Here is a 24410-nt window from a genome sequence, read left to right on the forward strand (position 1 = left end):
GCCAAACAGCATCTCAGGAGCACAAAAGCTGATGTTTCAGGCCTAGACCCTCTTTTCTGAAGAAAGGTTTAGGCCCGAAGCGTCAGCTTTTGTGCTCCTAAGGTGCTGCTTGGCCTGCTATGTTCATCCAGCTCCACACTTTGTTATCACAACATTATATCTTGGAGACTCTCTCAAACCATTAAAAAAAGAAATCACCATAGGTATAGAAATACACGGAAGTTAATCATTAATCTCCTTCAGGCATACCGAAAACTTGATCAAAATTTAAAAACCCAAACTCAAAAATAAATGATTGAAATATATATTTAAATAGAACACCTTACATCACACAAGTATAACTGAAATAAGCTCACTGATCAATGTTGAACTGAAATTGTTCAAGCCCTAACTAAGCCCAGTGAACAAAGTGTAATAGCACATCAAATCTGATGTCGGATGATATAAAAGGCTAAATCCATGATGAATATTTCAATTCTTGGTCTGCCTAGTAAGAATTAACTGTATCAGTGACAGTGACAGAGATAAGTCAGCGCTGGGGAAAGGCAAAACATCTCAGGATCTTGAAGGCTATCAGGGTCTCAATCTTCGTAAAAACACCCAAACTGCTAGTGTGAATTGAAGTTTATTTTCATTATAAACAAGGTGTATCTGATTACAAACACAAGAGACTCCTTTTTTGTTAAGACTCCACAAAGGTTATGTTCAACCACTAAATTAAGTAGGCCCTCAGATCTGGTCAAGGTAAAGAGATATAGGTAGCAAACTACTACAATCACAAGCTGATTGTGGTGGGCATTGGAGCATGTACAAAACCACTAAGACAAGAAAGCAGCTGATTTTGGGAACAAACAAAAGTCTTTTTTTTATAATTCTGGATTATCCAGCTCAACTATGTTTGTAAACAAGCTAAAATTCAAACAAAAATATTCTAAGCAGTCTAATGAAGCAAATTAATCCCAATCCTTTAATGTTTTATTCATCAAGTGCTTGGCTATAGATTTCAAGACTTCATTGCTATTCTAGCACTAATATACATTAACTGCATGTAGACCAATTGGCAACATTTTAAAACTATGAATGCAAATAAAAGTATCTAACAAAATTGGAGGAAACATCCTTCTTTGTAGAAATATTGGGCTGAATCTTGGGGGTTTTTGGCCATGTGCAAGGGGAGTTGAGATTTTTTGAAGTGTTTTTTGCCAGGAGGCCTAGTATTTTTTTCACCATATCTTACCACATTCACTACCTATCCCACTCCATGGTATCCATCATGGCCAACGCCAACCCCTTCTTAACACATCATTCTCAGATGAAGTGCCATGAAGCAAACGACCAGCATCCCTGGTGCACACACTGTCTTTAAAAAAGGCTTCTGGACAAGCGCTGGCATTTAGAAATTGCACTGCTCAGTTGCAGAAGATGTTGGAAAAAGGGAAAAGGTCCCAAGAACATGGAAGTTCTGGTTGGGGTAGTGGTGCAAAGATGGAGAATTTTCTTCCTGGAGGACCGGCAGTGAAGGCCATGCCTAGCAGATGGGTTGGAAGTAGCCACCTGGTTCAATGTCACCTCAATGGTCCAGAGAAATGGCTGGCATTGTCATGAGAGGGTCAATGACTTTCTACACTATACCAGGATAATTGCAACACTGAGGTGCTCCTGAGATGCTGCTGGGCCTGCTGTGTTCATCCAGCCTCACATTTTATTGTCGTGGATTCTCCAGCATCTGCAGTTCCCATTATCACTAATTGCAACACTATTCTTGTTGTTACCTCTCACTAGCTCCCACCAAGGTTCATGTTCGGTCACTCTCACTATTGCCTGCAACATCTTTTTTCACATGCTATCATGCATCCCTCTCTCCAAAACTTCTCATGCCAATTCACTCAGCTACAGCATCTCAACATCTTTTACCCACCTGTACAAACACCAACAATTATGCCACCCATTTTCATCCTACTCAATTCCTCGTTCTCTCTCATTATAGGAAAAGACAGCCCAAAACAGGGCAGAGAGAGTCCATACTGAACTTTCACCTCCTATGAGGACAAAATAAGACAGTGCAGACTTTTTTTTATTAGTTCAGGGGATGAGGGCATTTCTTCTGGGCTAGCATTCTTCACTAGAGTGGGGTAGGTAGTGAATGTGTGAGTGATAATGGGAACTGCAGATGCTGGAGAATCCAAGATAATAAAATGTGAGGCTGGATGAACACAGCAGGCCCAGCAGCATCTCAGGAGCACAAAAGCTGACGTTTCGGGCCTAGACCCTTCATCAGAGAGCCTTCAAGTAGTGTTATCTCGAACTTATCCAACTTCTTTTTGTAGGTGAAATACTCCATCTCAGGCAACATCCTAGTGATATATAAAAAAACAGAAGTTGCTGGAAAAGCTCAGCAAGTCTGGCAGCATCTGTGAAGAGAAAATCAGAGTTAATGTTTCAGGTCCAGCAACATTTCGTTAGAACTGTTCTGAGGAAGGGTTATGAGACCCGAAAAGTTAGAACGTTCTCAAAAGGGTACAGCCACCAATCAATCATTCACAAAACAAATCATAAAAGGGTCGAGGCCCGAAATGTCAGCTTTTCTGCTCCTAAAATACTGCTTGACCTGCTGTGTTCATTCAGCTATACACGTTGTTATCTCAGATTCTCCAGCATCTGCAGTTCCTATTATCTCTGATACAACAGAGGTGAAATTCCCAATTCTTCATGGTCCCACCTGATTGCTGCAGAGTGGAAATCCTGATAAATTACTGACTTTGCTCCTGATCCACCAGAATACTTGCAGCCAGGTAACTTTGATCAGTTTTGTGGCTACATGGGATTACAAACATGTAGGCCATTGGCCCAACCAATCCATGCTGATACTCATGTTTCATTTTTCCCTCCTCCACTTCATCCTCACCCATATCAACATAACTGCCTATTTCTTTCTTCATCATGCTTTTCATGCATCCCCTTAAGTAAATCTATGCTCTTTAACTTCACCATCCATAGTGATCAGTGCCTGTGTGGATCTGCTGGTCATAATTTACAGAGACAAGGAATGGACAGCCAACTATCTTGGGAGGTCAGAATCAAAAATCGGCTCCGTTTATAAGAAAAGCAATTCTCTAAATGTGGCCTTGTGTTTCAGGTGATGATACAGGAAGGCTCCAGCTGCTATAATTGTATATTGTAACTAGATAACATGAGTGTATCAACATTCAGGGCTTCAGGCCACAGTCGGAGTAGCACAAACATGGAAAGGTGATGCCATCTCACCAGCCACCCCACATTCTTGCGATGAGACATTTTCTACTTCTGTCTTCCCACCCTCCCACAGCCATCGCAGGAGCTGTTAATACAGTAGGCAGTCTCACTAAGAGGCTGAGGTTCAGAGTCTGGTGACATGGGTTCAAATCCCACCATAGCATCTGGTCAAATTTAATTTGAATGAATAAAAATCAGGAATAAAAAACTAGTCTCAGTGTCAGTGACCATGACTCATCATGGAATGTTGCATAAACCTATCCGGTTCACTCACAACTTTAAAGGGAAGAAAACTGTATTTCTTACCTGGTCTGGCCGATAGATTTTAAACGTGACTTTGCAAAGTAGCCTTTCACTTTATGGGCAATTGGGCAAGGCAGTGGCTCAGTGGTTAGCACTGCTGCCTCACAGCACCAGGGACCTGGGTTTGATTCCACTCTCTGGCTATTGTCCGTGTGTAGTTTGCACATTCTCCCCATATCTGGTTTCCTCCCACAATCCAAAGATGTGCAGGTTAGGTGTACTAGCCAGGGTTACAGGTATGCAGTAGGGGTGGATCTGGGTGGGATACTCTTCAGTGGGTTGTTGTGGACTCAATGGGCTGCATGGCCTGCTCCTACACTGTAGGGATTCTGTTTTATTCAGTAATCAAATAAAGGGCAAAATGAAAAATAAATCTGAACACTTAGAAAATCAACATCAGTCCATGTGATTTAAGCATTAAACTATAAAAATACATCAGGAAGCACCAGCAGCTTCGAGAACAATCATCAAGAGGATACCTGAAGTGGATACATTGAACTCACCAAGGAGCAAGAATTTCTATTGTTGCGAAATGTTTGCCCATTGCCAGTAGTTTGGTAATCATTGAATCAAATCTAGCACTGTTTAAGCAATCAGCAATGACTGGAAGCTTGGACCCTTCATACCAGTCATGGTGTCCTTTACAGGGGTCAGGATCATTGTTAGCAAACTGCAGGTGATTAAACATCAATACAGAATGTTGTTGGAAGTTTGAAGCAATGCACAAATATAATGGCCATTTCAGCAGCAGAATTAACAATAAAGTAAGGGGCCTGTATGATGAAAAAAACTAAATTTCATTCCGAACATCTAACAGTGAGAATTAGCACAAAGTGTGAACAGCACCAAAGTGTTGAATTAAGTGTCAGATTGTCAAGAGAAAGAGTGCCAAAATATTCATAAGCTATGCTTACATAGCATTCCAAAATACCCATACGTGATCTTGTGACCTTAACTCTGATCCGACAATGCAGGGTTGCTCAGAAATGTAGAATCTAATTCTTTCACAATTAAGCAGGAAAATTCAGGGCGTAACATGAATGCTTCTGTTTTTCCAGAAGTACAAGATATAGAAAAGATTTGTAATAAAAACATGAGACATAGGAGCAGGAGTGGGCGATATGGTCTGTCAAGTCTGTTATGCCATTCACCAGGCCCACAGCTGATCTTGGGCTACAGCTCTATTTTCCAGCCTGTTCTCAACATTCCTTGATTCCTAACACACCAAAAATCTGTCTTTTCCAATCTTAAATATCATCAGAGGTACACCCACAATCTTCTGAACTGGAGAATTCCAGAGCCATCTTCTGCATGACAGCAACTCTCTTTTCTGCTTGTTCAAAATTCTAGTTTGTCTGATTGCAACAGTGAATAAAAATAATCAAACTGGCTGGGCCTGACAGAATGGCTTAGTACTGATAAGACCATGTGATGTAGAAGCATACGGCCATTCAGTCCAGCATGTCTGCCCCATCACTTATTGGGATCATGGCTGCTCTGACAATCCTCAGCTTCACTTTCCTGGCCTTTTCCACCTAACCATGGATTCCTTTATGATTAAAAAAAGTGTCTGTCTATCTCAGCCTTGAATACACTTGAACCACTCAAACTTGACAGCCCTCTGCAATACAGAATTCCACAAATTCATAACTCTCAGAAGAAATTCCTCCTCATCTATGTCTTAAATTTGCAACCACTTGAGATTGCACCCTCTAGTCCTAGGCTCTTCCGCAAGCGGAAGCAATCTTTCCACAACTACTCTGGCAAGCTCCCTGAAGGTTGTGTGTTACAATATAAATTTCCTCTCTAAACTCCAATGAGTACACGGGATCACAAGCATTTCAGTGTGGCTTTGTAACTTGTCATGTTTTGCCTACCAGTAAGTGGTCTGTCAGTATTGGCGAATTAACAATAAATTGCAGGGCCAGTAAACAACCCCAGAAGATAACTGAATCGATGCATATAGTGTCTTAGAGCTGTACAGAATGGAAACAGAAATAATAGGAACTGCAGATGCTGGAGAATCTGAGATAGCAAGTTGTATAGCTGGATGAACACAGCAGGCCAAGCAGCGTCAGAGGACCAGGAAGACTGACGTTTCGGGCCTGGACCCTTCTTCAGGGTCTAGGACGGAAACGTCAGCCTTCCTGCTCCTCTAACGCTGCTTGGCCTGCTGTGTTCATCCAGCTATACAACTTGTCATCTCAGAATGGAAACAGGCTCTTTGGTCCAACTCGCCAAGCCAACCAGATATCTTAAATTAATCTAGACCCAGAATTTGGCCCATGTCCCTGTAAACCCTTCCAAATCATGTTCCTATCCAAATGTCTTTTAAATGTTGTAATTGTACCAGGCTCCAACATCTCTGGCAGCTTGTTCCATACACAGACCACCCTTTGTGTGAAAAAGTTGCCCCTTATCGCATGTTTAAAATCAAACACTGGGACAAAAGAAGCAGGAATTTCATTTCATCTCATTCATTTCAGATGATCATTTCATTGTAACCTTTTACACTGTAGAGACACAGTAAACATATGATTCATTCGATGTAACAAGAAACAGTTACTAACAACTAATACTTAAAACAGCATTTTTAAAGTAATGAAACAGAGCAAGGTGTTTTACAAGAACATTATAAAACAAAGTATGATGCTGAAAAACATATTGAGATATCGAGCACAATCTTCACAAGGCATCAAGGGTCTCACCTGCAGGTGGAGATCTGGTTAAGAGGCCCATGTTGCCTCTTTGTTGGAAGGTTAGTGAAATCACAAACTAGTTAGGCACTGCACCTCGCTGGAATTAAGACCCTGGGTATGGAAGCCTCATCTAACAAGAACTGCTGGGCAATCAGAGGCTGGCAGACTTTGGGGGTCAGGTTGTTGCAGGGAGAACACTCAACGACCACTCAGGATCATGAAGCCGCTCAGAATGCGGGTAAGTAATATGGAAAGATGGTGGATTGACAAGGGATGTGAACTGAGGCACCAGCAGGCCTTCCTATTTCCCACATGTCCAGGCTCCCAAATTAAACACAGAGTGCCTCTGATAATCGTAAACCACCCTATTACCACTACAGATGACAAGCCACAGATTTCAGATGCCACTTACATCAAATGGGTGACAAGCCTAGCACCAGATTAATTCAAGGACAGTGGGATAGACAGAAGTGGTCATTAATTAGTCACCTAGGGGTCTCAACTGGTTGTGAAGTAGCTAAGTCAACTATGGGCCTTTAAACTCAAAGTAATGGAAGTGGTATCAGGAAGGTTGTGGGATTTAGATACACCATTGTCCTGCCTGGTTTAATGCCTTTCTCAAATCGAAGATCACCATTTAGGAAAGCAGAAGATTCACTTATTATGTTGTGATTAGTTGGCTCGCCAAGCTGGTTCATTGTTCCACAGAAGTTTCATTACTCTGCTGGGTAACATAATCAGTAACAGCCTCCGACGAAATGCTGCTGTGTTTTCCCATCTGGTATTTAATTGGAGGCTGCACTGATGATATTACACAGCATGGTAACGAAATGTCCGTGGAACAATGAACCATCTCGGCGAGCCAACCAACCACAACATCCACAATCCCAGCTACGAATCTACTCCAAAACCTTAGATTCACCTCTTATGTTAGCTGATTAAAAGCTTAGTCAAAGAAGGAGGTTTTAGGGACTGTCTCAATGATGGAAAGCAAGGTGGAGAAGTGTAAAGAGAGAATTTCAGAGCTTGGGAGCTAAAAAAAAAAAACCAAAAAGAGTACAGCCAACACTGGAGAATTATTTCCTCCCCAATGTTGGATTGCACAAGAGGCCACAATCAGAGGAGTGTAGATGTCTTTCAGAATTGTAGGGTTTGAGAATGGGTACAGAAAAAGGAAGTGTCAATGCAATGAAGGAACTAAGAACAAGGTTAAGAAATTTAAAAGCAAGGTGTTGCTTGACTCGGTGCCAATATGAATCGGTGAGCTTAGAAAAAAAGACAGTGGAACAAGACTTGCTGTCAGTTTTGGATACCTTCAGGATAATGTTGTGTTGTCAATATGGAGAGCCAAGTCCCCATTTCTACTTGGGTTTTCACTAGGTGGTCTAGTTTTCTCCCAGTCCAAAGATGTGCAGGTCAGGCTGTGCTAAATTGCCCAGTGACCAGGGATGTGCAGGCTGAGTGGATTAACAATGGTAAATCCCAGGTTTTGGGGATAGGGTGAAGGGGTGGGTCTGGGTGAGATGTTTATCAAATGGACTGGTGCAGACTTGATGGGCAGAATGGCCTCTTTCTGCACTGCAGGGATTCTACGATTCTTATAACTGAATTATTTGGCATGGCTGTGTCTAGAGATCGAAAAGGCATGGATGAAGGGTCTTAGCAGATGAGCCAAGACACAGGCAGGAAGTCATGAAATGTTACAGAAATGGTGTTAGGGATAGCATGAAATGAGAGGTCAGCAGCTCATTCCAGGATCAAGTGTGACACCAAGGTTTCTAAAAGATTAAATTAATCTCAGCGAGATTGTCTACATTTATTTTGCACTCTCCCATTGCCCTAGAACAGGTGGTGAGGAGCTGCCTTCTTGTATCAATGCAGTCCACACTCAGTTATTCACAAGATTCTAGATTTTAACCCAGTTGTGAAGAAGGCAAGGTAGTTCTATATCAGGATGGTATGTAGCTTGGAGGGAGCTTCTAGGTTTCTGACAGTCCCAAGCATTTGCAGGCCTTACCCTTCTAGGTGGTAGAGATCTCAGGTTCAGAAAGTGCTGCTGAAGTAAATGTAGCAAGTGACTGCGCTGCATATTATTAAAAAATGCACTTGTGTGCCATTGTGCATCAAATGTCAAAGGGAGTGAATGCTGACAGTGGCAGATGTAGTGTCAATCAAGAGGTCTGCTTTGTCGTGGGTGATGTTGATCTTGTATGTTGTTGGAGCTGTCATCCAGGCAAGTGTACAGTATTCCATCACACTCCTGACTTGTCCTTTGTAGATGGTGAACAGACTTTGAGGAGGCAGAGGCAGGAGACAAGTTACTCGCTGCAGGATTCCTAGCATCTGATCTTCTCCTGTTTTCTTTGTACTTAAGTTTGGTTTCTTGATTGTGGAGGATTCAGCAACAGAAAGGTAAATGAATATCAAAAGGGGAGATCGTTAGATTTTTTTTCTTGGTAGAGATAGTCATTTGTGCGGCAAATGACGTTTAAAAGTGGAAAAGCACAAGGTTTAACTTTTTGCTTGAAAGAATAAAAAGGCAACTTATCATCTGAAATGTAGAGAAACTTCAAATGCTTTGGTCCCCTTACATAAAATCACAAAATGCTAGTATGGTAATAAGGAGGGCAAATGGAATTTTGGCATTTATTGCTAAAGGAATGGTGCATAAAATAGCCATGGATTGTTTGCAACTCTACAAGATATTGTTTAGGCCACATCTAGAGTATTGTATACAGTACTGCTTCCCTGGAGGATGTAATTACATTGGAGGCAGTTCAGATAAGTTTCACTAGATTAATTCCAGAGATGAAAGACATGTCGTACGAGCGAAGAATGAACAGCTTACTCCTATACTCACCAGAGTTTTGAAGGATAAGAGAAATCTAATAGAAGTGTACAAGATGAGGAAGGGGATTGACGAAGTAGGCGCAGAGCAAATGTCTCCCCTTGTGGGCCAATCTAAAATGAGAGGTTATAGTTTTATGCTAAGGAATGGCAGATTGAAAGACATGAGGAGGAATTACTTCTCTCAAAAGGGTCATGAACCTGTGGAGTAAACTATTGCAGAGTGCACTAGACCCAAAACACTGAATAATTTTGAGCAGACGGTCAGATTTTTAATTACTAATGGGTTAAAGGGTGAGGGAAGAGCATGGGGGAGTAGATTTGAGGCCAAGATGAAATCAGTCATAATCAAATTAAATGGCAGAGCCAGCTCGAGAGGTTGAATTACCTACTCCGAACAGAGGTTTTAATGTTCTAATGCATGTTGTTCTTGAAACAAGAAAAAAAATTTGCCTGTACAGTATTGGAAATCAAGAAAGTGCTCAAAATTTAGAAACAGTGGAGTGAAAACAGACAGTATTGAGGTACAAGATAACAAAGTATGAAGCTGGATGAACACAGCAGGCCAAGTAGCATCTCGGGGGCACAAAAGCTGACGTTTCGGGCCTAGACCCTTCAGAGTGGGGGATGGGGAGAGGGTTCTGGAATAAATAGGGAGAGGGGGGGAGGCGGACCAAAGATGGATAGAGAAGATAGGTGGAGAGGAGAGTATAGGTGGGGAGGGGATAGGTCAGTCCGTGGAGGATGGACAGGTCAAGGAGGCGGGATGAGGTTAGTAGGTAGGAAATGGAGGTGCGGCTTGAGTTGGGAGGAGGGGATAGGTGAGAGGAAGAACAGGTTAGGAGGTGGGGACAAGCTGGGCTGGTTTTGGGCTGCAGTGGGGGAAGGGGACATGTATAGAGACTAATCCCAAGCTTTCAGATGATGCATGAGGAGAACATGAGGTGCCAGTCCTGTCAAATACATGGGGCCAGTTTTTTGGTATACAGGTAGATAGTTCAAATCAGGAAATTTCCTATGTTACCAGTATGTAAGAAGAACTCCAAAATCAGGCAAGTTTTGTTACAGGAATAAAAAAGCCCGTAAGCAGGGCATTGGCAGCCCCAGGAGCAGGCAAGAACTGAAGTGACTTCATCACAGTTGGTTTAGAAGCCATTAGGCCCTTGAGCCTTCAACCACACTCTATCTGTCTCGATACCCTGAGCCCCTCACACCCTCCATAACAACTCAAACAAATGAACATGCTGTTGGATTGGATTAGCCTGTTGATAAGATCAAATGGCTCACCTTCTAATTTCTCAAGTAACGATAATGTTTGTCGACGAGAGTCTAAATCATATTGGTGCAGAAGGTAAGTTGAGTAACGGAGCTTGATTTAAAGTTTAAATATTTAATGTTCACTGTACTTTGAAACCTCTAAGCAAAATTAATGGTTGTTTACTTAAATGCATGTCGTATTTGGAACAAAATAAATATATTAATGGCACAAATAGAGGTTAATGTAGAAATGCCTATAGGCATTATAAACATATGGTTACAAGGAGATCAAAGGTGGGAACTAAATATTCAATGGTATGAGACTTTTTCAAAGTGATGGGCAGAAAGAGAGGGGTGTTAGGGTAGTTTTGAGTATAAATGGAACAAGTATGACAGCATAAAATGATCATGGACCAAATGATGCAGAATCCACATTGGTGGAGGTAATCATGGGATAATGAAGGCATGTTAAAAGGTAGTATATTAATTATGAATGTCCATCATCGTCTTTCAACTTCCATTTTCATACAGATTGGGTAAAACCCAAATTCACAGAGTCAGCCATGAGGAAAAATTCCAAATGTATTCAGGAGTACTTCCTGGAATTATATATTGTGGGTGCCCTTATCTAAGTGAAAATATTGCACCACATTGCAGGTGGTCCAGAGAAGTTTCACTAGGTTGATTCCAGGTATGTATGGATTTTCATACGAAGAGAAATTGAGTAGCTTGGGCTTGTACTTGCTAAAGTTTAGAAAAATGAGTGGAAACCTTATTGAAACATGTAAGGTTCTTAGGGGGGTTTGATAAAGTAGATGTAGAGACGCTGCTTCCCATTTTGTAAGAGTCCAAGGCCAGACATAATCTCAGAATAGGGGGTTCCTCATTTAAGATGGAGGCAAGTAAGAATTTTTTCTGAGTTAGTAAATCTGTGGAATTCTTTACCACAGAAGTCTGTGAAGGCTCTTATTATACTGTTAAGTATGTGTAAGGCTGAGATAGACAGATGCTTAATCAGTAACGGAATCAAGGATTATGGGGATACAGCAGTAAAGAAGAATTGAAGATTATTAGATCAGCCGCAATCTATTTGATTGGTGGAGAATAGTCTATGGTCCAAATAGCCTGTTCTGCTCCAACAACTTATTGTCTTAATGTAATAAACTACTTAAGATAGCAGCCATGTTAGCATTCTTTTTCTTTGGTATAGTAAAATTATTTTGTTTTAAACTGTGAACCTTGTCGCTTTAAGTTTACAGATATCCTAAAAAGAAAGAAAATGCTCCAAGTCTCTGCCAAGATTATAAAAGGATAAAGACAAGTGATTTCCATTGGTCAGTGGGCCTCAGACTGCAGGTATCCAGTCTAAAAAATTAGAAACACACCTTTAGGAATGAAAAGAGGAAACAGTTCTATAGCAAAACTGGTCTTATAGGTTTGAGACTCTATTTACAAATGGGAAGTGATGCTAGATTTTAGACTTAAATTTGAGACGAACTTAATTAGTCAAATATATTCAACAGAGTGTGTGAAGGCAAGTGTATGGAGTTAGGTCACAGGTCAGCATGATCTCATTAAATGACCTCCTGTTCCTCTGTAACAGGAGAACTGCCAGTCTCTGCCTTTTGATCAGCTGCTGGAATTTCCTTAGGCCAAAACACGACGCATCCAATTTATACAGCTTGTGTTGCTATCTGCATGGATGACAGCCATGTGGCATCATTAACTGCAATCACAGCTACGTTAATAAGGTCATATTGGTTGATGAATCTCTATATCAAACTTCATTTTTGATTAGGTTCTCAGTTAGGAGCTTATTTCACAAGCACTGTTTCATCTGTTACCATACTTTAAATTTTAACGCAAGATTATTCAAATGAAAGCAGAATTAATTGTTAGGCATCTTACCAAGGTTGGATAGGAATGGTAATTCTTCAACCCAATTCTGTACTGCAGAACTGAAGATATTACAGATGCATCTGATGCCCTTTTAACTGATATTCCTGATGCAGTTTAGTCTTATACTTTAAAAATACCTTTATGGGATGCAATCATGCCTGGTAAGGCATGCATTTGTTATCCATGCTTACTTGCCCTCCAACTGAATGGATGACCAGGCCATTTCACAGGACAGTGAAACTACATTGCTTGGAGTCTGGTGTCACATTTAAGCTAAGTAACAATGGCTGATTTCCTTCCCTGAAGGAATGCAGGAAACCAGTGGGATGTTAATGTCAATTGAATACAGTTTCATGGTCACTATTATGGAGATTAGCTTAACTGAGTTTATATACCACCAACTGCAATGGCAGAACTTCAACTCATATCCCCAAAACATTAGTCTGGAACTTTGGAATATAGACCAACAACATTGCCACAATGCCACCATTAGTGGTGTTATTAATAGTTACATAATTATGATGCTACTGCAACATAATTATCACTTTTGCACTGAAACTTACGCCCAGTAAATACAGCAAAAGATTAGTTCGCCAGAGAGACATTGCTTATTGTCAAGAATGGCTTTCAACATTCAAAATCAATATTTGGCAAAGACCTAAATAAGTCAAGGTGGTAACAGATTTACATAAGTTACAAGAAGTGATGCTGAGCTATAGTGTTACTTGGGCTGTTGGGTATAAACCTTTGTCTTCATAAAAGTGATTCACATCTTTGAACAGAGTTCCTGAAATATTGTCAACTGTTCTGTACAGCAGCCTAACTCCATGCTATCAACATTGTAAAAGCCCACCTGGTTTCAGCCAACAAAGAAGAGCACAGAGCGAGGGCTGACACTGAAAATACCTTTGAAACTCAAAGCAAAAATGGCTGCTGCTGCAACATTTTCCAAAAGACAACAAACATGACAAAGAAAAACTTAATATAAAACTAAAAATCAACTTTTGGTTTTCTCTTAACCACACAGATATGCATAGAAATCCAGTTTCATGTGTGTTCTTTCATCCTCGTTAAAGAAAGGACACTAACCATGCCCAAAGGAATGCAAAGCCACAGTACAGCACATGGTGACACCGTGATACCACTATACTGCAATACCCTCCTGCTTATCACATTATACAAGTTGATACAAGTTTTACTTTAGTGATGGAAAGGGATAGGTGTATAGCACTGGGCAAGAATTATAGCTGGGGGAAAGGCAATTACGATGCGATTAGGCAAGATTTAGGGAGCATAGGATGGGGAAGGAAACTGCAGGGGATGGGCACATTAGAAATGTGGACCTTATTCAAGGAAAAGCTCCTGTGTGTCCTAGATAAGTATGTACCTGTCAGGCAGAGAGGAAGCTGTAGAGTGCGGGAGCCATGGTTTACGAAGGAGGTGGAATCTCTGGTCAAGAGGAAGAAGGCGGCTTATGTTAGGATGAGATGTGAAGGCTCAGTTAGGGCACTTGAGGGCTACAAGGTAGCCCGGAAAGATCTAAAGAGAGAGCTCAGAAGAGCCAGGAGGAGACATGAGAAGTTGTTGGTGGATAGGATTAGGGTAAACCCTAAGGCTTTCTATAGGTATTTAAGGAATAAAAGAATGACGAAAGTAAGATTAGGCCCAATCAAGGATAGTAGTGGTAAGTTGTGTGTGGAGTCAGAGGAGATAGGGGAAGCGCTAAATGAATATTTTTCAACAGTATTCACTCTAGAAAATGACAATGTTGTCGAGGAGAATACTGAGATACAGGCTACTAGACTAGGTGGGATTAAGGTTCACAAGGAAGAGGTATTAGAAATCCTTCAGAAGGTGAAGATAGATAAGTCCCCTGGGCCGGATGGGATTTATCCTCGGATCCTCTGGGAAGCCAGGGAGGAGATTGCTGAGCCTTTGGCATTGATCTTTAACTCGTCATTGTCTACAGGAATAGTGCCAGATGACTGGAGGATAGCAAATGTGGTTCCGCTGTTCAAGAAGGGGAATAGAGACAACCCTGGTAATTATAGACCAGTGAGCCTTACCTCAGTTGTTGGTAAAGTGTTGGAAAAGGTTATAAGGGATAGAATTTATAATCATCTAGAAAAGAATAAATTGATTAGGGACAGTCAAGACGGTTTTGTGAAGGGAAGGTCGTGCCTCACAAACCTGATTGAGTTCTTTGAGAAGGTGACAAAACATGTAGAGGAGAGTAAACCGGTTGATGTGGTGCATATGGATTTCAGCAAGGCATTCGATAAGGTTCCCCACAATAGGCTATTGTACAAAATGCGGAGGAATGGAATTGTGGGAGATATAGCAGTTTGGATCGGAAATTGGCTTGCTGAAAGAAGACAGAGGGTGGTAGTTGATGGGAAATGTTCATCCTGGAGACCAGTTACTAGTGGTGTACCGCAAGGGTCGGTGTTGGGTCCACTGCTGTTTGTCATTTTTATAAATGACCTGGATGAGGGCGTAGAAGGATGGGTTAGTAAATTTGCAGACGACACTAAGGTCGGTGGAGTTGTGGATAGTGACGAAGGATGCTGTAGGTTGCAGAGAGACATAGATAAGCTGCAGAGCTGGGCTGAGAGGTGGCAAATGGAGTTTAATGTGGACAAGTGTGAGGTGATGCACTTTGGTAGGAGTAACCGGAAGGCAAAGTACAGGGCTAATGGTAAGATTCTTAGCAGTGTAGATGAGCAGAGAGATCTCAGTGTCCATATACACAGATCCTTGAAAGTTGCCACCCAGGTTGACAGGGCTGTTAAGAAGGCATATAGTGTTTTAGCTTTTATTAATAGAGGGATCGAGTTCCAGAACCAAGAGGTTATGGTGAAGCTGTACAAAACTCTGGTGCGGCCGCACTTGGAGCATTGCGTACAGTTCTGCTCACCGCATTACAAGAAGGATGTGGAAGCTTTGGAAAGGGTGCAGAGGAGATTTACTAGGATGTTGCCTGGTATGGAGTGAAGGTCTTATGAGGAAAGGCTGAGGGACTTGAGGCTGTTTTCATTAGAGAGAAGAAGGTTGAGAGGTGATTGAAACATAAAATAATCAGAGGGTTAGATAGGGTGGATAGGGAGAGCCTTTTTCCGAGGATTGTGACGGCGAGCAGAAGGGGGCATAGCTTTAAATTGAGGGGTGAAAGATATAGGGCAGATGTCAGAGGTAGTTTCTTTACTCAGAGAGTAGTAAGGGAATGGAACGCTTTGCCTGCAACAGTTGTAGATTCGCCAGCTTTAGGTACATTTAAGTTGTCATTGGATAAGCATATGGACATACATGGAATAGTTTAGGTTAGATGGGCTTCAGATCGGTATGACAGGTCAGCACAACAGAGGGCCGAAGGCCTGTACTGTGCTGTAATGTTCTATGTTCATAAGTAGAAGTCACTGGATTTTGCAAGGGGAAAATTGCTTTTAAAAGGTTGTTTTTTGTTCTTTACCCTCACATGATCTTCCTTCATAGGGCAATGTTGCAAGTGAGCAACCTATTGTCTATGTTCAAATATACTGCAATTTTGCATTGCAACTTCTTACACAAATGATTGCTCACTCACCTCCATTAATCATACAGACATGGACACAGATTGAGAGTCAGATTTGCACTACTGAAGCTAGAATCTTGATTTGGGAAAATTTCCTTAACTCGCAGACCAGTATCAGATTGTAGGGCCCTGACAGTCCCAATCTTCAGTCTGGGAAGGTAGGAGCTGGACAGAGGTGTACCCACTAATCCCTGAAGCAAATACTGGCAGTGTTTTTGGTGGGGGGTTTGTTGCCAAGTGTTGAAGTGACCAGATAAGAAGGTTATGATTAAGAGATATGAAATGGTTAAAGCTTCCATTACTGATACTATAAGTACCCACTCCCATTGACCCTTTAACATTATGAAAGAACAAAAGAAAGCTTTTATGGAAGAAGATTTCTGAATTGATGCTTTTCTTTCCCCCCCTCAGCATTTCAAAACTTGTCATTGTTATTATATGGCTCATTAGTTCCGTGCATAGTGCAAACTGGTTCAATGGAAATGGGGGTACTAGAGGGCATAGAGGTAGAGTTAAAACTCACTGATGTAGTACAATGGAAATCCACCACCATTCCCAAAGTTGTTACAACTGTGAAAATTCCATTAAACCACCAAATTGCCCAATTCTTCCAAATTGTCTAATTCAGTTTAAAAGCAATGCACACCTTGTTTTTCCATTAACAAGAAAATAACTTTATTGTTATCAAATTTCATTAAACCAATGTCAAGTAGTAAACAAGTAAAAATGCAAAATTTTCAACATGAGTTTAACAGCACACATCGTGAGCCTATACCCTGCATTCCTGACCTGGCAGGGCTCACTGTAGGATTGATGTCTCCCAATGTTCAAGTTTTGTGACATTGGCAAGCTTCATGCATTGTTAAATCTATTCCTTCCTTAAAACTCCCCTGCGCATACAAACACATACTCAAAAAGAGACAACTCTCAAATAATGTGGGTGAGGCACCTTTCAATTACTTCCAATAATGAAATGAGGTTGTGGATACAACAATTTTTAGTCTTTCATTCTCTAGTTGAGGATTTGCCCCTACAGTGACTCTGAAAATGGTTTTGCCCTTTTACCTTTGAGGATTTCAAGACAGATAGGCAGAAAAAGAGAGGCACACACTGCAGACAGTGAATGCGAAATAGAGACAGATACACACAGGCAGACCAGGACACAGAGTGAAAGAGGGAAAAAAAAAGAGCAACAAAGAAACAAAAAGAGAAAGAGAAAATGAGAGAAGAGGAGAGTGATTCTATTTCTTTGCAGACAAGATATTCCTGTTTTGTTCCCATATCAGTCTGTAGCCACCTGCCAAGGAACCAATCAAGTGGTCCTTACAATGCCGAGTCCTCCTGGGCGCACAAGAATAGCGCTGATCAAAACACCATTCAGACTGTCTGTGGGCAAAATTGCTCTGAACACATGGGCAGTGGCGTTCTGTCCAAAATTCTATCTCACTGTGTATACCATTCACAGCGTGCTCCAGTAACTTGTTTTCAAAACTGCAAATACAGTTTTACAATTTCCTTGGTTTGAAGCAGTGCCTTTGCTTATTTTAGTTTACAGTCCAAAAGAAAAGTCTTTACCAAAGGAAATAGAATGGACAAGATGGAAGAAGTCTGGGTTTTGAACATATTTTTCAAAAGCTTGCCAAATGGAAGGTTCATGACTGGAGTCCTAGAATCATACAGCATAGAAACAGGCTCTTTGGCCCACTTAATCAATGCTGACCAACAAACACAAAAATACACTAATGCTTTTTACCTGCACATGGTCCATAGCCACTGTGCCCTGGAATTTTAAGTGCCTATCCAGATGCTTCTTAAATGTTTTGAGAATAAATGTCCCCACAATGCTCTCGGGCAGCACGTCTCATATTTCTACCACCATCTGGGTGAACATTTTTTTTTCCTTAGATTTCCTTTAAACCATATAGTCCTCACCTTAAACTTCATGCCCTCTGCTCTTAGGCACATCTTCCATGTGGAAAAGATTCATGATCTACTCTATCTATAACTCTCTGAATTTCATATACTAAAATCAGATCCCCTGCTACAAGGAAAACAAACTCAGCTTATCCAAGGTAACAAGGTATTGAGCTGGATGAACACAGCAGGCCAAACAGCATCAGAGGAGCAGGAAAGCTGATGTTTTGGGTCTAGACCCTTCTTCTTATCCAGTTCTTCCTCCTAACAGACATTTCATCCCAGGCAATTGGCAACATCTCAGTGAATTTCCTCTATGCCCTCTCCAGTGCAATCATGACCCTCTGATAGTGTGGCTACCGGAAATGCGCACAGGATATTCCATCTACAGCCAAACTAATGTTCTAGAAAGTTGTAACAAGACTTCGTTGCTCCTATATTCTGTGCCACAACTAATGAAGGATTTAGGGATACATAAAGCTTCCCAATGTCACGAAAATTTGAACATTAGGCGACATTAATTCTACAGTGAGCCCTGCCAGGTCAGCAATTCAGGAGATAGACTCATGACCCATGCTCTTAACCACTTTCAGGCAAAATTACTCGAGATTGGGAATGGAGTGAGAATCCCCCCCTAAGGTCGCGATTGCTATTTTAAAATTATCTGGAGTCCAGGCTGGAGACACACACACGAAGACAAGCATAAAGAGCATACATACAATATAAAATTGACATTTCTCCCTGTTGGTCAAATCTCAGAAAGAACGCTAACATAGAGGTTGAAAATAGTCACCACTGATGATAGACACCAGTACAGACCCATTGTGAATACAACGGTGGTAAGATATAAAACGTGCAAAGAAACCTCAGTTTCTTCAAAAGAATGGCACAAAAAACCTTGATAAACTGTGTCCCAAATGATGTATATACAAAAGTACCTGCATACCAGGGATGTTTGTACAGAAATACTGTGACGTTTTGTTGATTTATATGAGGCCCTGAATATCTAACTTAAATGACAATAAAGCATCACCTCCAAAAACAGCTAGTTTTCATTTAGTGTTCTATTATTGTTAAAAATGGCAAATAGAAATGAAAATATTTTGTTACACTATTTAAAACATTCTGGAATCTATGTTGCTCTTACATTAATATTATGTAGATGATGTCTCATCTTAAAGATTCACCACCTCCACAACACTGTGGCAGCAGTGAGTTCGATCAACAAGGTACACTGCAGCAACTCACCAGGCCTCCTTCAATAACATCTTCCAAACCATCAACATCCAAAAGGAACAGAGCAGCGGATGCACCAGAACACTACCTCCCACAAGTTCTCCTGCAAGAGATATGCCATCCTTTCCCGGAAACCTTTCATTTTAGAATCAATCATTAGAGTCAAACTCCCAGACTGGACTATAGGTCAATATAGGACATACTGCAGTGATTCAAGAAGGTGTTTCACTACCATCCTTCTCAAGGCCACCAAGAGATGGGCAATGAATCCTGTCCTTGGTGATGACAGCTACTTCAAATCATTTGTTTAAAACGCTATACTTTTCTAAACTAAACAGTTTAAAAGATTCTAGGCAGAAATACGAATAGGCCATTCAGCCTATCAATTCGTGGGTGAACCAATTGTAGTCTTAAATCCACTTTCCTCCCTGTCCCAATAATGCATGCGCAGGTTCAAGAACAGCTTCTTCCCCGCTCTCTAACCTCAATCACACTGATCTTGCTAACGTTGATCTCACCTAGCACATGCCTTGTGCAATGTATGCCTCTGTCTAAGCCTTTTTGATCTGTGTAGCTTTTGCGATCCATGATCTGCCTGTACTGATCATAAACAAAGCTTTTCACTGTATTTCAGTACACATGACAATAAATCAATCACTTCCTCAATCAAATCTGTCCAGTTCAGCCTTGACTCAGTTCAGTGACCAAACCTCCACTACACAATACAGGTGAACATTTTAATGACCAATGACCCACTGAGAGAAGAAACTTTGCATTTCTGTCTAAAATCATAAACCACTTATTCTTAAACCAGGCCTCCTACTTTTAGATTCCATCCTGTCAATTCCCCTCAGAATGTCAAATGTTTCAAAAGATCGCCCTGCATTCTTTCCTTCCCTAATTAGTGAACTGGATGGATTCACAGTTGTCAATGATAGTTTCATGGTCATCATTACTGAGACTTCAGTTACAGGTTTTATTAGTCAAATTTAAATTCCACCAGTGGCTATGCTGAGACATAAAAACCAGTGTTCCTAGCACATAGCCTGAGCCTCTAGAATTCTTCTGAGATTACCACTATGCACTTGTCTCTTTGATATGATTATTTATCCTCCAATTTATGTCATTTTACACATTGACATTAACCTTTCTTACTTAGTATTCCTAAACAATTTCAGTAACTTATGCGCCAAAGCCAAAGAATTAGATTACTTCTCTAACCTATCATCCTATTGATCTCGTCATGAATTATTTAGCTTGGCCAATGTTTAGGGCATCTATTTTAACTTGTCAATTATTTGGACTAGTTCAGTTGCTGAAAACTAATTTTAAGGGCTCTCTTTTTAAAGAAGAATGATAAATGTACAGTAAAATCACAGCAACCATCAACATACTTCACAATGCTAGTTTAACATAGCTGGTGATTTGTACATTGTGGGATGGGGAAAGTAGCATTATCACTTGAGCCATTCAATCATAGAAACAGTAGGCAGCACACTTTGAAAGCTCCCATAGTAAGAAGAGGTTTGCAGCTGGCTCTGCTAAACATTACCTGGTACGTATGAGACACTGAACCATGAGGGAATTCTAACTTAGAATCCCTACAGTGTGGAAGCAGCCATTCAGTCCACAGTGACCCTTCAAAGACCCACACCCTACCCTATGCCCGTAAACCTACACATCCCTGGGCACTATGGGCAATTTAGCATGGCCAAGCCACCTAACCTGTCCATCTTTGGATGGTGGGAGGAAACCACAGCACCCAGAGGAAACCCGCAGAGACTCGGGGAGAAAGCACAAGGGTAGTAATCAAAATGGAATATGAATAGAAGTGAGTGCTCAGTGGGGACTCTGGGGATTCAGTATTGTTTCTCGTTGACATTAATGACACTGGTTTTGGAAACATGGAAATAGCAGTCAATGTCACATATGAGCACATGCTAGGAGGAGAGGTGGAATTGTAAAAGACAAGTCAGAAATCAGAGAAAATTTGGACCAGATGGGAGATGAGATTTAATACAGGCAATTGAAAATTGTGCAAACAAGGACTGATCACCCTGAATGGTGCTGGGGCAACAGATAGTGTGAAACGGATTGGGAGCCTACAGGCCAATGGTCTAAATGTGGGCTTTACCAGTTTCAAAATCTCCCCACTCCCAGCCTCATCCCATGACCAACCCTCCCTCTCATCCCAGCCCCCTTGACCTGACACAAAATCAAAGTTGCTGGAAAAGCTCAGCAGGTCTGGGAGCATCTGTGAAGGAAAAAAAAAGTTAATGTTTGGGATCCGGTGACCCTTCTTCAGACCTAATACAAACTCCTTGACTTGACAACTTGTCCATCTTCACTCCCACCTACTTGCCCCGCCCACCTCACTGACCAAGCCCCACCACTGCCTACCTGCACTCACCTATCACCCATTCCACCTACCTTCCCCAGCCCCACCCCTCCTCTCTATATTTATTTCGGAGCTCCCTTCCCCCTATCCGTTTCTGAAGAAAAGTCCCAACCCAAAATGTCAACTTTCCTGCTCCTCGGATGCTGCCTGACATGCTGTGTTTCTCCAGCTCCACATTGTTATCTCTGGAGTTTAAAAAAACGCCCTCATCTCAACGACACGTTCAACAGAAACAGGGCACTCTACAAAACTAGCTGTATATGACAGTAAGTCGTCCCAGAGTCTCAATGCAGCTGCAGAGTGCTCTAGTTATGCTGCATATCGAACACAGCATTCCAATTCTGGTCACCCATTTACATCCAGTGCACAGAAAAGCCGTACGTTCAGTGCCTGGAATCAGGCCCGGAGTGAAGTCAAAATGCTGGACCAGAACTTGAATTCCAGCCTGGAACGGAAATGCTTTAGAAGTGGTGCCAAGATTGTCAGGATAATTGCAAATATTAACGTTAAATTGCAAGCTGAAGTCCGACAGAGTAAATGGAAATTTTGATGGCTGCGAAGAGGGAGGGAAGGAGCGGGGGCGGGGGGGGGGGGGGGGTGGTGAGAATAGCAGGACAATGGGAAGAAATAATTCAAATCGAGAAGCAGCAGCGATGCATCTTTCAGGATGTGTAATTCAGTTGTGCCCAGGACCGGTCCCATCCTTAATATACTCGTGACCTACTGAAATGCTTGCAGCATCTTTCCTCAATCTCCCCCGATTCGCTCCCCACTCCCCCCCCCCCACCTTTCTTCAAACTACCCGCCAGCAGGCATCTGCCATGTGCTTCGGTGCCAGTGTCCCCCAAGTCTCAAACCCAGAGAGTCAGAGTCAGTGACAGTAAACAGGCGCCTCAACTTCCAAGCTGAGGATTAGCTGTAAGTATGCAGGAGAGCCGGGAACAGGGGAAAAATCTTTAAAATGGTCAGCCCAGCTGACAGAGGAATGAACATTTCTCCCAAAGTAGCTGAGGCGAAGATCGTGACGTTTGATGAAAGAGGCTGTTATTTCAAAATAAAGACACACAGAGAGAGAGAGAATATTGCAGGCGCGGTGAAACTCAAAACAGAATTGTTGATGGCTGGGATGCTCAATACACAATTGACAGCGGCAGGATCAAATTAATTATTTCCGCGGTGTTTTACGTGTTGAGATCATATAAAAATCAACATTATAATGAGGTGCGAGCCGATCTAACCAGCAGCAGCAAATTGGTCTTGTTCAGAGGACATTTCTCCTCCTTGATTCCAAGATCAGGAGACTGCTCGTGGGGGGTGGGGGACAGCAGCAAGGACTGGATTTCCGCAATAGCGACCTGGAGCCGACTGAGGGCATTGGAAAGCCACTCTTCCAACAGACCCAGAAAGAAGCTGCGACGCGGCTCACTCCGGGGACTAAATAATAAATGATTTCCGCAGCGATCCCGCAAACATCCCGGGGAAAACGGAGGCTCAAAACCCTTCTCTCCCACCACCACCCCTTCTCCCCTAAAATGAAACGCCTCTGTCGAGACCTCATTGGCAAATCAACCCACAGCGAGCCCCACACTCACTGAAACATCAAAGTTCCCAGATTTCGCCACAGGAATCCTGCCTGACCCGACCTACACAATGACATTGCTTCATTAATCGGCGTTGTGTAGCCCCGGAGGGTTTGGGACATGAAGCGAGACGGGGATTCTATCATTACTTCTTGTAAAACGGGAAGGTGGTTAAGAATACAGAGGCACGACAGGGACGAAGCTTGGACTGAAGCTCAAACCGCTTTGGTGCAGTGGGGCAGAGAGTGTCGGAGCTGCAGCAGCTATCTCCCTACCTGAGTAGCCTTGTGGAATTGTTTCTTCAGTCCCGCCACAGACATGGTTCCTGCAGAAAAAGGAAGCGGTCCTGTTCGGCCGCTTATTTGCAAACAGGGTTATTCTCGCCTCCTTCGCGGCTCCTTCTCATCTCACTCCAGGATTAAATTACTATCGGCAAAACCAGGATATCCGGACCCAACCTGACGTCAGCTTCTCTTAAAGACACAGCCACGTTTCGCCAGCGATGAGGATGAATTAAATCCGCACTGACAGCTAAAAATAGAGACAATCTATTTCTATACAGTCGTTTCTTCCAGCGGTGCACAATGCTTGGTGTCTGTATTATGCAGAGATAGATTTCGTTGCAGTCAGACAGACATGTATGCGGGCATATAGGTCGAAACATTGAAGAGCTGTCCCACAGACTAGCCGAGCAACTAACTATTATAGCGAAACTCACGGAACCGTACCATCCAGTGCTCTAGGCGCCAGCAGGAGTGATGGCACCATGGTATGGGGTCAAGAAAGTGTGGGCCTGCGAGTTGTCGAAATACATTTCGATCTCCATGAGATACAGACAAGAAGACTTCCTGTTGATTACAGTCAGCACCCATGCAATCCCCTCTCCCCACAACGTTGAATGTCAGATGAAAGACATGCTGAAGGTAGTAGGGCCACAAACGTACTTTGGGTGCAAGAATTCTAACAACAACATTAGCCAAACTGACTCAGTCCTTAAGTAGATATAAACCAGATTGGATTTAGACTAGGTGGTTAGGGAGCCAACAAGAGGAAAACAAATACCTGTCCACACCTTCACCTGTCCATCCCACTTTATAGAAAATCAGCAGAACCCTGAGTAACACAAGACAAACATTTTTGTTATACATCAAAGATGTACTTGTTATTTATGTCATGGGAAGTTCTGTCTATGATGCTATTGGTCAGAGTGACCACCACACAGTCATTGTAGTGACAATGTCCCATCTTCACATTGAGGATATATCTCCACTCAGTTGTGTATCTCCACCACCATGCTGAATGGAATAGATGCAGAGCAGATCTACAGCACACAACATGGCACTGTGAACCATTGTCAACAGCAAAATTGCATCCAACCATAATTGTATCTTCATGGCCTGGCATATCACACTTCACCATTACCATCAAATTGGGGGACCAAATTTAGTCAATGA

General features: G+C 42.1%; 1 protein-coding gene across 1 annotated transcript in view; it reads right to left on the reverse strand.

Moving 5' to 3' along the window:
• Nucleotides 1–23574, reverse strand: part of LOC125451256 (endophilin-A1) — a 154311-nt gene extending 130737 nt beyond the window's left edge. Inside the window, exon 1 of the mRNA XM_048528188.2 lies at nt 23232–23574. Coding sequence (XP_048384145.1) covers nt 23232–23276 — 45 coding nt within the window. The 5' untranslated portion in view covers nt 23277–23574. The remainder of the gene's footprint in view (nt 1–23231) is intronic.
• Between the last annotated feature and the right edge of the window lie 836 nt (nt 23575–24410).

Source organism: Stegostoma tigrinum, chromosome 3 (genome assembly GCF_030684315.1).
Source record: "Stegostoma tigrinum isolate sSteTig4 chromosome 3, sSteTig4.hap1, whole genome shotgun sequence".
Taxonomy (NCBI): domain Eukaryota; kingdom Metazoa; phylum Chordata; class Chondrichthyes; order Orectolobiformes; family Stegostomatidae; genus Stegostoma; species Stegostoma tigrinum.